The sequence below is a fragment of the Notamacropus eugenii genome, chromosome 2 (genome assembly GCF_028372415.1).
Source record: "Notamacropus eugenii isolate mMacEug1 chromosome 2, mMacEug1.pri_v2, whole genome shotgun sequence".
In the NCBI taxonomy this organism is placed as follows: domain Eukaryota; kingdom Metazoa; phylum Chordata; class Mammalia; order Diprotodontia; family Macropodidae; genus Notamacropus; species Notamacropus eugenii.
In genome coordinates this window covers 530,765,862-530,781,994 of record NC_092873.1, presented here as the reverse complement: position 1 = coordinate 530,781,994, position 16,133 = coordinate 530,765,862, and the positions used below count along the sequence as shown (strand labels likewise).

Sequence of the window (16,133 nt, the reverse complement as noted above, 5' to 3'; positions counted from 1 at the left end):
CTCCTTGACTTTCTAAAAGACTTATAATTGATTAATTGCTAATTTTACTAATGTACATTTGAAATGTGAATAGTTCTTTTTTTGTTCCCATTTTGAATAATTTTATCACATGGATAAATAACATTCTGTTTACATGCATTTTGCCTCAAATATATTTTGCACATTTATTGTATCAATGAAATGACCATTTATGAATATTAATGAAACGTAGGCAGGGTCTTAAGGGTGAGTGAAAAAGACTCTAGATTTTCCACTTATACTTTTCCTATGCTCCATACATATATGTCCTAAGCATCTACTCCTTTAATAAGACTGCCTAAACATTATTTATTTTTTTAAATCCACAACTCCACTTAATAAAAGAAAAGAAGTGAAGCTAAGTCAATATTCATGTTTAGTTTGCTTGAAAAAACATCACATGTACTTGAGTTCTCTCAATTATCTTTCCCCTCAAGAATATCTCGCCATTTCTCCAGTGTTCGTAATTGGTTTCCTTCATTTATATTTCTACTCTTCACTTCCTCTGGACTGAGAGCTTTCCATATATGTTATTGTATATGGCCACACAATTCCCCTAGGTATGCCCTATGTAGCTATTCCAAAGAGTAGCTTAAGAAACAAGCAGTCAAATTACAGAGCATCCCAAATGTCTCACTGTGGAGCTTTAAAATAGCAGGAAGACTTTTGGAGATCACTGCACAGTGATCACACTTAATCACGATAGACCAAAACTTGTGCTTCTCCTTTTGACATATTCTTTTTGTTTGGGTCTCTGTCAAATCCAGATAATGCATGTTCTTTTGCCTAGGAAGTAGAACGGAGCATTTTACAAAATTGTCGGAATAATTCAATAGAGCATCTCTCCTTTCTGATCTTCCCACTTGGGGTGGATTTCATCTCTCCTTATAACTACTGAGCTCATTATGCTCCTACTTTGCTTTGTTTAGCTGCGTTGACGTTGCTTCTGTAAGTGGGTGAGACACTTAAAACACAAAGATCCCTTAAAAATGAATGAGATTAATGAGGGAACTTACAAAGTCATGATAATCCAGGCCTTTTGCTGATTTATAAATTGGTCAGATCCCACCCCTACCCTCACCCCAACTAAAATAGCAGATTTAATGCACATTCTTCTTTATTTCTAGGATCAAATGAGAAAAATAGGCACTTTTTGGGGGTGAGGAATGAGGTTAAGTGACTTGCCCAGGGTCACATAGCTAGTAAGTGTGAAGTGTCTGAGGTTGGATTTGAACTCAGGTCTTCCCAGGCACATTTTAAAGATACTTTTGCTGAATACCAAAATTAAAGGAGTTCTCTGAAAGAAATCTCTTTTATCAATATCAAGAAGGTAGTTGCATTCTTGTAAGGGAGTCACATTCACTGTAGTTTTTCAAGAAAAGTCAAACCAAAACCCAACAAAACAGAAAATGTTGTTGCTCTTGTGTGAAAGAAGGGAGAACTAACTACTGGATATATTGGCCAAAATGGGATGGGCTGCTTTGGAAAGGCAAACACTTGACCCAGGCTGGTTGAATTAGATCCAAATGAAAGTGGCCTCCGTGGTAAGTCAAAAGGAGCATTTCCAAATACACAACAGCCAAATAGACCCAATGAGTTGAGAAGTCTGAGCTGCTTTTGTGCACGGGTGCTTGGGCCAGGCAGGGATGGTGTGCGCAATTACATTGTAACACTCTGGACCCAGCTTTTGTCTTCATGCCTAAAATGAAATGAGGTTTATTTTCTCACTTGAAGAAAATCAATGAAATATGAAAGAAGACATGGTCTATCAAAACCAAACCCTTGAATTCTAGGTATTGGGGGGGGAGGGGAGGGAAACTCATTTCAAAATAATTTAGAGTAGGTGTTTTATTTGGGGGAATATTCTGAACTGTGGACAACTTGATGAGAATGCATTATTTCGGAGTGCAGGGCTTATGAGATGTCTTCCAATAATGACTGGACTATAATTTGGACATTGCCCAAAATTCTTGAGGATAGCTGAGTGACTCATGTAAACACCCCCCTCTGAAACCTTACCCTATTCTTAGTCATTTTTCCATGGCCAAGGCGGAGACAACTTTGAGTGTAGCTTCTGTCTACACCATCACAAAACTCCAGTGTGAGTTTCTCACCTACTCTCCAATCTGGTGAAAGTTAGCATTTCAACAGGAATGGGAAAAGCACTCTCTACTGACTTTCTCACCGGCATCAACCTTCCTGTCTAGCTTTAGATTTGAATAAGAGGATTTAATCCAAAGTGTATGCTAAATGCAATGTTTTATAATTCTTTATGAAAGATAGGCAATCAATAATAAATGGAGCAAAATCTATACAGAGTACAGCTAGGAATTTCTGAAACATTTGTAACCCACAGCATTATGACGTGACTAAACCCAAAGCAAATGTGACCCTTGTTGAAATCTTTTCAGTAGATCTTGTACAGATTTAATTACATTAAAAAAATACAAACAAATTATGCTGCACAGTGGCTCTCTTCTGCAGAAATGGAAACAATTGTTGTCTAGTAAAAGTCAGTAAAGAATTTTGACACATGCAGGATTTGTAAACAAATCTGAATGACTGTTTCATTTTCATTCCCATGTGTGTACTGTATAAATAATGTAAATTATAAATAATATAGAAAGTGCACAAAATAGATGGATCCTATTTCAGAAACTTTTTCAAAAGGCAATTATCTCATTTAGCTTTATAGTTAAATATATTTTTTTGAAGAAACTTAGGAAAACTTATGTTTAATGAAGATTTAGGGTCTTCCTTGAAGAGTTTTACGCTAGCTTTGTTTTGGAATATTTTCCACTGGTTAAACTACTTTGTTTTTGTGATTAAGACACAATAGGAAGCTTCATGAACTCTATTAGACAAACCATTTGCAAAGTCAATGAAGCAGAGATTGATAGCATTTGATTCAGATATGAAGACATTTTGGCAAAACAGCGCAAAGATCTTCTGATTATCCAGGCATGGACTGAATTGTCCCATTTGTGCTTTAGCCATAGAAAGCTGCGACCCTGTCCTGAGAGTCTTTCTAGGCCTAGCTCAGGGCAGTTGGATCATGGGCTCTCATAGAATGCACAGTAAAGGTAATGCCCCTGGAGTGAACTTGTTACAAAGGTAACTTGTTTGAATAAGTCATAGGTTATGGTCCCAATAGTGGATTTTGGGGGGATTATAAAAAGTATAACGTTATTTTTCTCTCTGTACATCCTTCCCCATTCCTAGCTTCCCTGCTCCTCTCTTCTACTAATGCAGAAACTGAAGGGTTAACTCTATGACAGTCTGAGTCAGTGTCTTAATATCTGAATGATTCCTGGATTTTAAATTAATGCAACTTTTGAAGATACCTCTTGGGGACCATGACTGTATGCTATCAGATACCTGAATAGGCCCTGAAATATCCTAGGCATACATCACTTCAGATATAGAACATCTTCAAGGTATATAATAATTCATGCTGAATTAATTCTTTAATTCAGTGTCTGCAGGACACTGGACAGTTAAGGTCACTATCTGGAGCACTTAATAAGAAGCCAGAAAATAATAGACACTGATGAGCTGTGGCCCAGCATGTCTTAACAATAATTCACAAATATTCTTTACTTTTTCCTTCTGCAGCAGAGAGGATGTGCTATGGACCTTTTCTGAAGGGCTGCAAAATCAGAGAATTTTCAAAGACCCCAAGATCTCACTTTGGAAATGCCCTGGATGGTCACTGAATCTACCCTTGCCTGAAGTAGCATTTCCTCCAAAATGTTCTCAGTGACTGAGCTTTCAGCTTCCACTTGAAGACTCTGAATTAGGAGGAATCCAACCCTCAAAGGACAACTTCTATATTTGGGAAGTCCTAATTATCCAGAAGTTTTTCTTAACATTGGGCCAAATCTGCTTCTCTGCAACTTCTGTCCCTGAGTCCTGCCGCCTGAGACAGTTGGAAGGGATCATGTGGTCCAGTCCCCTCACTTAACAGATGAGGAAACTGAAGTTCTTAGAGATAAACTGATATGATCAAGGTCACACCACAAGGGTGTGGTAAGGAGTAATGCTGGAGTTAGACCTTAGCAACGCTTTTCCCACCAAGCGACAATGTCGCACTGGGCATATAATTTCTAAGGTTACTATACTATGTCTGTCTTACACTAATTAACTGAAAACTTGTTTTTAATTTCAGCTCTGTTCCCTGAATGCTCATCAACAAAAACTAAAACTGTTTCAAAAATAAAATAAAAGGACCTCACAGCAACACACAAAGCCACATGAGCTGTTCAATCCAAAAAGCAAGGTTGTCAGCAGGGAACTGACAGCCACCTGGTTCAACAGCAGGGCCTGCTCCTATCAGGCATATTGGCCTCAATGCTTTTTGGACAGTGGAGGAGCACCAGAGAAACACAAGGGGTCATTGAGAGTTGAGAACATGAGGGAACAAATGACATTAACTAGCTTTGGAGACGCTGGCCCATCGAGGCCGGTCCATACTTACATGCTGGAGAGGTAGCTGTTGGTGGGTTTGGCTGTCAAACTGAGACTTAGTCTGCAAGTTTAAAGTCATGCTTCTCCCTGCATGCACGGCCGAAAACCCTCCAGAGTGCAGCATGCCAAGGTTAACTGTGGCGTGTTTGTAAGCAGCATTCTGAGTAGAGGAAATAATCACGTGACAGGGAGTGGACACATGCTCAGCAACACATTATTACACGAACATGTCTAAATTCTTAAAGTACAAGTTTTCGGCTGGCCGACAGGAAGTTGTTTCTTGAAACATGCACTGGATTAGATGAAAGCTTACAAGGAACGGTGTTAGTTATACACAGAATGAAAACCATCTAAAACTACGCAAAGACAGAAAGCAAACATAACCCATTCTGCTGTACACTGGCTGATCATGTCAGTGACATGAAATTATCATTTGAAAAGTGTGGTAGTGGCCATTCTGACCCATTGTTGTTCATTTGTGGTACAACACATTAATTTAGCAAATTTCAACCACAGTGAAATCCCAATTTAATCACTTAGAAATAACGCTAGAGATATCTTGGTAATGAAACAAATATCTTTAAAAACCCCAATTTGTAATTCTGATTGAAACTGAGAAAATTGGGCAGGCTAAAATTAGCAGTCATAATTATCCTAGTGTTGAGAGACCCATCAAGTCACTTAGCAAGTCCACAAGCATTGTGTACACACTTCCAATGGGGCAGGTACAGTGCCAAGAAGGGGGTACAAAGAAAGGTTGAAAAACCAATGAGAACAATTGATATTTTTTAAAAAAGTCATTTAAATTGACTGAATCATTCACTTGTCTGACAGCATTTTTGATTAAATTAAAAAAGTAAAATTCATTAGGTATAAACATAGCCTTTCTTTATCCTTTCCACTTTCTTTTGCCATAGGCTAAATTGAGCCAAGGAAGGGCTAAGTCAAGTAGAACTTTCAAAGAACTCTTTATCATTTTGGAACTAGGACATTACTTAGCTCAACCCCCAATTTGGTATTTGAGGAAACTGAGACCCATAAGGACTATGCAATTTATTAGTGGTCACAGAAAGAGTTAATGTCAGATGTGGTGTAAGAGATCATATCATCTGATTCCTAGAATAATTCTCTTTCCGTTCATTTAGAAATGGTGCTTGTAAGGTGATGACTCTCAAGGAGTAGATCTAAAGTTTTATTTTATTTCTCTCTATATATGTCTATCTATCTATCTCTATATATCTGCATTTATTAATTTTATTTCAGGCACTGGGATATTCCTTTTAAAATGCTGACATTTTAAGGATTCTCTCAGGAAACAGCATGAAGCCTTGTTTAATAAGGATCCACTTTTGAGGGCACATGGGATCCAAGATATAGTGTTAGAAGAGTCCTCTGCCCCTGAGGGCAGAAGTCCCTGAGGTGACCAGTGGGCTTGTCTGAGGCCACAAAGGGAGTGAGTAATAAAGCCCAGATTGAAATTCCATTCTGATGCCATCTCTGAACCTCAGAGACCTGACCACTCCATCTACAGATGAGACCACTTTAAACTATTTTCTTAGTTACAATCACAGAAATCAATTATGTTCACTCTTCCCATCAATTTTTCTTAATAGAATGTTCAGAATTATATACATATGATTTGGAACTTGAAATACTAATTCTGATGGTGAAATTATGAAAAGTGTCACTGTGGAAGTAATAATCATTAATATCCAAGTTTCATTGAGCTCCAAAATGAAAGTGTAGTCTAGTTATAATACACTAACATACGAGGAGTCTAAGACTTCTGGGTTATCTTGTATGAAAATGTTTTATCTCAGATAATTTCTTCTACCCAGTCATTTTTAATGTCATCACTTCAAAATTCAAATTAATAAGATAGGGCACTCACAGAGATGCAAAATAACTTATTTGAGCATGAATGATTGCTATAGTTACCCTAAATCCTTGTTCAAGAAGGAGCATTAATAAAAAGTGTTTTAACATTATAAACTGCTGTATGGCTAGAGATGGGGGAGGACAGGAGATCTGAAGGAACAGGTAAATATCAAGAGATGTTGACTCTCCATTCTATGGATAAACAGGAGAGAAAGCAAAGTTGAGGGTTGGGGTTTATTTCTGTACCTCTTTTTCCAAGGAAAACATCGATTCTCCGGATGCTGTTCAGCTCCCTGGAAGACAAGAACTCCAGAAGTTCTCTTTCTTGGGAAGTGGACAAAGAACTCTGGAATGTGGGCATCAGGGCTCACTCTAGAGACCTGGGTGAATTTCAGGGGAAGCCCATTACTTTTCTACTACAATCTTGTCATGGAGGAATGGATGCCTCAGAACGGACTTCACAGAAGAGCCTGAGCATCAGTGCTCAGAATTAATTGAGCATCTTTAGGAACAAGGTGGATAGGCTGGGTAGCATGCCATTCATTGGCTAATGGCGCAGCTTGTTTAGATGAAGGAGAATGAGGGAGAAGACAGCTGCCAGGACTTGGGATGCTTTTGCACCACCTGAGGCATTTTAGTCTCTTAGAATTAAAGGAGAAGCTGCTGAAAACCATTTTTACACTCATTCTTTTGAAGAAAATCAGGCTTATGGAATATAACATGGAGTTAATGTGAGATTCGTGCTCCCTCACAAAAAGGGTTATATTAGATAGATGGAAAAATGCAATTTAGTGACTTCTCCACTAAAATATCGATTTGCACTCATTTAGTCTCTGCTTATTCTAGAGAATATCACTCTTCTTATTTATTGGAAGTTCTAGCTGTGAAATCTGGGGCAGCAATGTTTTGGATCACACAGATTTTCATTCTCATTCCTATCAACCCCAGATAACTGTATGCTAGTCCATTCAAAAATAGCATTGAAAAGTTTCTTAGGACCTTTCTTTCTTACCTGTCTTACTTTGTTAATGTATGGTTGTGTCTACAAATCCAAATAACATCCAAATAATACTGTATTCCTTGGCCCCAAATATTTTTTCTCTCCATATTATCTGTCTACATAGAGCCAAGAAAGGATTTACTTGAGATAAGTCAGGGTGAAAACGTGTCCAGTCAACAGATTTGGTCTGAAAACCTCCCTTCAAAATGAATGAACAGACATTTTGATGACATTCGATAAGGCAAAACTGATTCCCACACTGAAATAAAAACCTAATTCCCAAACTTCTACCTCCTCTTTCAAATCTTTCCCCCCTCAAAACTCTTGTTGTCATGTAGCCATGACAGAAATGTTACAAATAATATAGAAACTTTAAAAGAATTAACTCTGAAAACATGAAATCCAAAATTAAGGAACTACATTGTAAAGGCTGTGGGCTATTCTCTTCTAATCTACAGTCTAAAACAGAGCAAATGAAATAGCCACCATTTTCTAAGTTTAACAATTTTCACTGAGGAACCAAAACTATGCAAGGAAAACAAGAGATCCTTTTTTTTTTTTTTTAAAAAAAATGAAAAACAAAACCAGAAGCAACAAACTGCCCCCTTTAAGTATCTTTCAATAAAGAGCGCCTACGGAGACCTATGCTGAAGCTAAACAAAAATCCCATGAAATCCTTCACTCCATTAATTTCTATGGAAGGAAACATCATATTTCTCCCAGGTAGATTTCAATTTCTAAGTCAAAGTGCTTTTCAGCAATTCCCAAACAAAGCTGAACCTCAAATCATGCTATAAGGCACCTTTTGTTGTGACTTCATACTTGACTGAATCTGGTTGAATTTTCTTATTTACTGTAAGATGCATGCTAATTTCTAAGTTTCTAATCTTCTCAAAGAATCATCGTTTATTTTTGTTGACTTAAAAAACCTGGATCTGAATATTTCCTTCTATATAAAACCAACAATCCAATTAATAGAAAAGAAATGAAATGTGCAGGAAGACATTGAATCCAGACTTGTTTTCCTATTTCCTTCTGGGATACTTATTGTTCATTATAAGCAATAACTTAAGTCATCCCATAGTTTTAACTAAGTACAGATTGGTATCCATAAAATAGTCCTAACTTTTATACATAATTAGTCAACTGAGTAAAGGGTAAATGAAGTCGCTACTATTCCTAGATGTAATGACACACTTTGGTCTATCAAGGTACCTTTTTGAGTCCTGAAAGAGGAATGTATTCTAGTGACCTAAAAGAGACAACCCTCCAAAATAGAATGAAAGAATCATTGACTTTTTCCCCCCACCAAGAGGACCAAAGCCAAATTTGAAAAATCTCTATCCCCAGTTGGCTGGTGCTAAAACGTTATTTTAAAAAACTGTCATTGGTAGGTAACCTTTTGTGGTCATCTCCCCATTAACGCAAACACAAAGCAGATTTTGATCATCACTATTCAGTCATGTAGTTCATGCTTTACTACAAATACTCAAAAATATGAAAAGGTAAAACTGGAGGCACCAATGATATTCTTACAGAGAAATGCCAAACATACCCTGTCTAACCTTCTAGCTTCTATATGTCTAAGCAGCTGTTGTCTCCAGTCTGCAGGCATTTTCCCACAGCTCTCCTCTCCCTTCCCAGGAGTGGGCCTTGGCTTTAAATCACTGTTATCTGACGGCTTGTCACCATAGTTACCCAAGTTATAGTCAGATGGTATCTTTTCCAAAAGAGCTGCCATAGTAGGCCTAGCTGAAACTGGTCTGGTTTGGGAGGCACCATAACTCTCTGTACTGTAGCTTCTTGCAGACAATGGCCGCCTTTGGGTAAGGTTTTTAACTGGAAAACTTCCCGCCTGGGCTTTCACTTCTTGATATGAAGGATGTTCATCTTCATACCTGCCATTCCTTTTGAGGAACTGGGATTCAGACACTGAGGCGCTGCTTTGGCGATCCAGAGCTCCTCTATATGGAGGTCTGCCATACCTATCACTCGGGGGCACTTCATGAGGCTCACTGACCCTTCTAAGCATGGCCATTTCCGTAGAGCTTGCCAGAGAATCGGCTCTTCTTAGGAATCCTGCCCTGGAACCCTGGCTTGCGAACTGGGCATTGATGATTGCCTCCTCATTAACAGAAGGCTGAGAGAATGAAAACATGTGCTCTACGGGGGGATAGCCTCTGTAAGCTCTTGGACTGACCAGATCCTTGGCGATAGTTTTACCAGGTTGTGAAACATACTCAGGGTTCTGTTGGAAAGGGGGTGGCATCCTCTTTTCTGCTTTCACCTCTACTGCTCCTTGTGGGTTGAAGCTTTGGTCAAACTGATAGACTTTCTTGGTCATAGAGGGCTTCTGTGGTGGCTGCCCCTTACTACTGCCATAAGTCAACATCTCATCATCTAGCATTGGAACAGACTGACTACGAGACATACTGGACATGCCATGCTCTGGTACCATTATTTTATCTGGCCTTTCATGGCTCCCTAAGTGATCATTACCAGATGCATAGTTTTCTAATGGTATGTTATAAACCTTATATGTACCAATGTCTATCTCATCAATACTTTGTGACTTTTTGAATTTATTGGACTTTATATCTTTCATCAATGGTGAAAGCCTCTCTGTGCTTTTGCTAATTGGAATCACACCTTTGGAAGGCTCTGGGCGGCAGTGAATATGAGAAAAGACATTACTGAGACTCCTGTTTGCATTGGAATCATGATACTCCCAAGGTACTCCCGAAGAGAAAGGACTAGCTATTTCTGCTGGTTCTTTTATATGGTCTTTCCTTTCTGGCAAAGGGCTGGTGGTGGGGGTGGTCTCCAATTTAGAAGGAAAAGCTGTCCTGTCTTCAAAAGGACTAGGGGTTCGGGTCCAATTCTGCCAAGGATTGGAAGGAGGCACTTCTGATTCAGGTGTGTGTCTATGGGTAGACTGTTCAAGTTCCAGGGGAATGCCAACTATCCTGTCTTGTCTAATCAAAGGCCGACGCCCATGAGCAGATGTGCTTCTAGACTTAGAACTTAACAGAGGGTTAGTGTTGGCATTCTCTGCTGTATTCTCCTCTGCAACAAACCCTGTGTTATCATAATGAGAGCCATCATTCCAGTGATCGGCAAATGTTTCACTCATCGGACGCCTTTCGGGACGTGGAGGTAAGTTCCCTGGTGGCACAGGCTCACGTTGGCTGAGTAATGGCTTTGAGTCAATAGGCTGTGGAAAATTCTGTGTAATCCTGCAAAGAAGATAAACAGAAGCAACGTTACAATGACAGTTAGCTTGATCTTTGTCAATGAATAAACAAAAGCAGAAAATACCATCATACTGTATGTATATAGTTATTTGGCCATTCACCCAGAACTGGAGGAGAGATGGTAATGATCAACGATGTAAGTTGAAAGAACTTCTCTCATATAATTTCCAAATGACATCTATTCAGAACCCAGGTACTCAGAATGTTAAGCAAATATATATATACTAAACACTTTGTTGGGACATTATATGTGCATGCTTGGCCATATTTCCCAAGGATGAAAAATTATACACTAGATGATAATCCATGATTTTAGTTTAATAAAATCCTTCAAATAAAATAGGTCAGCTATTTCTAACTGGCATCCCAGTGATCCAAAATTACCCAAAACATTATCTGAAATTCATTCTCAGCAATATATATATACATATATATGTGTGTGTGTGTGTGTGTGTGTGTGTGTGTGTAAACATCTGTATAGTATATAAGAATGTATATATTTAAAATATTTTTATTGAGCTAAGTATAAATATATACATACATGTCTGTATATATATATATATATATATATATATGTATATATGTGTGTACATATAAATATCCCCTCCTGGATCACTGCCTTGTTATTGCAGGAGCGCTTGCATAGTTCAATGAAACTATGAGCTATGCTGTGCAGGGTCATCCAAGATGAATAAGTCATAGTGAAGAGTTCAGACAAAAGGTGAACCACTGGAGAAGTAAATGGCAAATAACTCCAGTATCTTTGCCAAGAAAACCCCACGGACAGTAATAAAATGATAAAAAAGATGACATTGGAAGTTGAGTCCCTCAGGTTGGAAGGTCCATCATGCTACTGGTGAGGAGCATAAGACAACTATAAGTACTTCCAGCACTAATTAACTGGCTGGGCCAAGGCTGGAAGGAAACTCAGCTGCAGATACATATGATGCTGTACAGATCCTATTGCATAGGAACCTGGAATGTAAGATCTATAAACCAAGGTAAATTGGATGTGGTCAGACAGGAGATGGCAGGATTAAACATCAACATCTTGGGTGTTAATGAATTTAAATGGATGGAAAAAGGTGAATTTAATTCAGGTAACCATTAAATATTATACTGTGGGCAGAAATTCTTCAGAAGAAATGGAGTAGCCCTCATAGTCAATAAAAGGGTGAAAAAAGCAATATTGGGGTATAATCTCAAAAATGACAGAATGATACCTGTTTGATATAACAAAGAAAACCATTCAACATCACAGTAATACAGTCTGTGCTCCAAGTACTAGTGCTGCTGAAAAGGCCAAAGATGACCAGTTCTATGAAAATCTACAACATCTAGAAATGACACTAAAAGTATCATATTCATCATAAGGGACTGGACTGTTAAAGCAGGGAATCAAAGTCCAATTAGAACAACAGGCAAGTTTGGCTTTGGAGAACCAAGTGGAATAGGGCAAAGATTGCTAGCTTTTTGTCAAGATGACTCACTGGTCACAGCAAAAGCTCTTTTTCAACAACCTAAAAGGCAACTCTACACATGAACCTCACCAGACAGTCAATAATGAAATCAGATTGATTATGCACTTTGCAACCAAAGGTTCACAAGCTTTCTACACTCAGTTAAAACAAGCCCCAGAGCAGACTGTAGCTCAGATCATGAGCTTTTTATTGCAAAATTCAGACTTACTTTGAAGAAAATGGAAAAAACCATCAGGCTGGATACGTATGATCTAAAGGGCATCCCTTATGAATATGAGGTAGCTGGCGACTGGAGTACAACAAGGCTGTATGTTGTCACATTATTTATTTAATTTATATGCAGAGTATATCACGAGAAGTGATGGGCTGGATGAATCAAAAGCCAGAATTAAGGTTGCTGGGAGAAATATCAACAATCTCAGACAGGCAGATGATGCTACTCTGGGATGGCAGAAAATGAAGAGGAATTAAGAGGAGAGTGTAAGAGTTGGCTTGAAACTTAACATAAAAAAACTAAGATCTTGGTAATTGGTCCCGTCACTTCCTGGCCAATAGAGGGAGAACAAATGGAAGCCATGTCAGATTTCAGATTCTTAGGCTTAAAGATCACTGTAGACAGTGACTGCAGCCGTGAAATTAAAAGACACTTGCTCCTTGGAAGGAAAGCTATGGTAAATCTGGATAGCATACTAAAAAACAAAACAAAACAGAGACATCACTTTGCCAACAAAGGTCTGTACAGTCAAAGCTATGGTTTTTCCAGTAGCAAGTTTGGCTGTGAGAGCTGGACTATAAGGAAACCTGAGTGCCACAAAATCAATGCTTTCCAATTGTGGTGTTGGAGAAGCCTTTTTTCCCCCCAATCCCAACTCCACATATCTAGAATACATTTCTTTAGAATTGTATTTTCAAACCACAAATGGCTTTTAAAAAAAATCCCTCCATAGTTCTATAACTTTATTTCATGAAAGATGTCTTTTTTTTTGTGATTATGAGATGCAGTTTAATGGATGCAAATAAAATTCCATCATCAGCATGCATATTGTGAATATACATTGCAAATAGAGATTGAAATGAGCCCTTCATTAAATGGAAGGATTAGACTGGATCACTTTGGGAAATTTCAAAGTTCTTTTATGTTCCCTAACCTTCCACTTGAAAGAAATACTGATCTTCTTCATGTTAATAATATTCTGATACCTTTTTTTTAACTGCCAGTAATGGAACACTATAGTCTCCAAAGAGTTTTAGTTGGGAATCACTTAAAAAGCAATGAGAGGTGCATGGAGGGCCAAGAGTCCCATATTGATTTACTAACAATTACAAAGGAGAAGCTTTCCATTGAAGAAATAATGAACAAATGAGAAGATAGGTTGATCATATGGTTAAAGTAAGGGAAAACAAATGAACATCTTTCATGCTCCACTGGAAAGATAGAAGGATTGCAGAGTCATTGAATATTCAATGGAAGAAGGACTGAACTTGGAATCCGAGAACCTGAGTTTATATTCTTTTATTGATACTACTTGTGTGACTTTGGGCACCTCACTTCAATTCCTTGGGCCTCAGTTTACTCATCCAAAAAATAATGGAGTCAGACTGGCTAGCCTTTGAGATTTCTTCCATCTCTAAACATATGATCCTATGATGCTGATGAGGTTTAGGGGTGATGGGGACCTCAAAATACTGACAATCCGGGTCGTGCTCGAATGAATTCAGCTCAAACCTTCTTAAAGCCAAAGAAAACAAAGTTTAATAAAGATTCTTAAAGATTCACCAAATTGGATTGGCTCTTAAGGAGCCTAAGCCTTTGTAACGCTTGGTATTCACAAGTGGGCCAGATAGAATCTCAGCTAGACAGAGTCTGAGATGGATTGTATCTGAACCTGGAGGAGACTTTTGAGAGTCCCCTGGACAGCAAGGAGATCAAGTCAGTCAATATTTAAAGAAATTAAGTCAGATTGTTCATTGAAAGGTCAAGTACTGAACCTGAAGTTTAAGTACTTTGGCCACATAATGAGTAGACAGATCTCATTGAAAAAGACTCTGATGCTGGGAAAGATTGATGGCAAAAGAAGGGGATGGCAGAGAGGAGATGGAAAATACTGTCATGGAAAAGATGAATCTAAGCTTGGATAGACCTCAGGAGATCGTGGGGGATAAAAGGGTCTGCATGCTATAGCCCATGGGGTCATGAAGAGACAGACAAAAATATACACATATACATACATTCATACACACATCTACGTCTATATAAATGTATACATAGTTGGGCAGTCAGAAGAGACTTTGGAGTTAATCTGGCTCACACACACAATTTTGCAGGTAAAGAAACTGAGGCACAGAGAGTTTAAATAGCACACAGTTAGCAAGTAGCAGATCTGGACATTGAACTCAGGTCATGTCCCTTCAGACCCAGAACTTTCCCCCTATATCACATTGTTTCCCTTTTAAACATTCGTAGTAGTTCCTTAATTGTTGATGAAGACAATGCCAGCAGTAGGAATAGTCTAACATCTATGTAGAAATGAAAGACTATGGAATCCATCATCCCCCCGACAATAGCTTGTCCATTGCTTACAAAAGCAAATCTAATAACCAAAGGGGCCATGCTCCAAAGGGACTGTAGAGCAGAGGGCTTAGCACTGTGCTCCTCTTTAGGAGCCTGCCCCTACTGCCCTGGATAACTGTTGTTCCTTGTCATCTGTGAATGGGAGAAGGTGGGACAGAATCACTTGTGATAAGTTAAATGCTTTTGGGTGCAACATTGACTTTATCAGGTTAACTGTAGTGCCAGCCAGGGCTCCAATGTGATAGTTTACAACATGATTTAGGAATGTGGAAGGCAAACAAGGTCTTTCTGCCCCCTATTCCTACCATCCTCAGAGTGCTCTCTCCTGTTGAGTCCTCATCAATCCGGGATGCTCTGTCTGCTGTGTCCACTCATTTGCTCAAACTAATCCCTGAGGCAAGAGGGTAGTTTCACTTTTGTTTTATTTGGAAATGGCAAAATAGATAGTCATTCGGGAACCCCACAGAGGGAAATGGGAACCCACCTGTTGCCCCACAGAGAATTTCCTGCATCTTTAGTTGTTGTTTGCAGAGACGCTGCTTTACCACGGGTGTTTGATGATCCTGAGGAAGCCTGAGAAGGTGAGTAGTCTGAGTAAGTACCGGAGGAAACACTGTTATTCAGACATTGAGTTTTATCGACTTCAGACTCATCTGTTGATTCTGAAATTTAAGGGGGGAAAGTTATCAGAGTTGTGGCTGCTCGCAATTCAACATTTTCCAGAACATCATGATCTGAAAACAAACACTGCATTCTACTCTCAGAAAACACAACTGTAAAAGAGATGTACATGAAATACCATGAGAAACATCCTGTACAAATATCCTGAGAATTGTTTAAATGCCAGTTTTTAAGTATTACCCTTTTTGTCTTTTGCTAGAAGAACAAGTTTGGGAGGGTATAGCGGAGCCTCGGCCAGTGAAGGGTGAAGTTCCCCAATCCTCATTTCACTGGCTGGATGTACAAAGGAATCCTGAGGGATGGGAAAATAAGAGAAAACCTATGAATAGAAAGTGACCCAATAGCTGCCTTGGAATCAGAGAGGGTGACACAGCTCAAAGGACCCTGGGGGGAGGGGAAATAGGCCTCCTATGCACACTCAATCTGAGTGAGCACTAGAAGTTTATGTTGGGCAGGCAAGCCCATTTTCATTGGTCCAGTAGTTTTTATGAGTACCTACTGTGTGAAAAGCAGTAAGTGGAATGCTGAGAGACTGAGAAGGCATGTTCTCTGTATAAACTTAAACCACAATCATGACAAAATACATATGAAACAACAGTTATAGGCATTTAGAGGGTGCTATAAAATCTATAAAGCGTTTTATACCTATTAGGCATTGGAGTCTCATGACAGCCCTGGGATGTTGGGTCCCAAAGGTATCATTGTTGTACAGAAACTCATCAGATCAATGCAGATTAATAACTCCTTGGTAATTTATGGGATTACAGAGATGCCTGGGACAC

General features: G+C 38.8%; 1 protein-coding gene across 4 annotated transcripts in view; it reads right to left on the bottom strand.

The window, feature by feature from the left end:
- Nucleotides 1-16,133, bottom strand: part of LRRC7 (leucine rich repeat containing 7) — a 582,114-nt gene that overhangs the window by 80,693 nt on the left and 485,288 nt on the right. For 3 of the 4 annotated variants that reach the window (XM_072649823.1, XM_072649821.1, XM_072649822.1), the window contains exons 18-20: nt 15,532-15,643; nt 15,155-15,332; nt 8,919-10,599 (exon numbers count right to left, since the gene is read on the bottom strand). In XM_072649823.1, the coding sequence (XP_072505924.1) occupies nt 8,919-10,599; nt 15,155-15,332; nt 15,532-15,643 (1,971 nt within the window). Of the gene's footprint in view, nt 1-4,495; nt 4,646-8,918; nt 10,600-15,154; nt 15,333-15,531; nt 15,644-16,133 lie in introns of all 4 variants that reach the window. The other variant, XM_072649824.1, reaches the window with a different exon arrangement.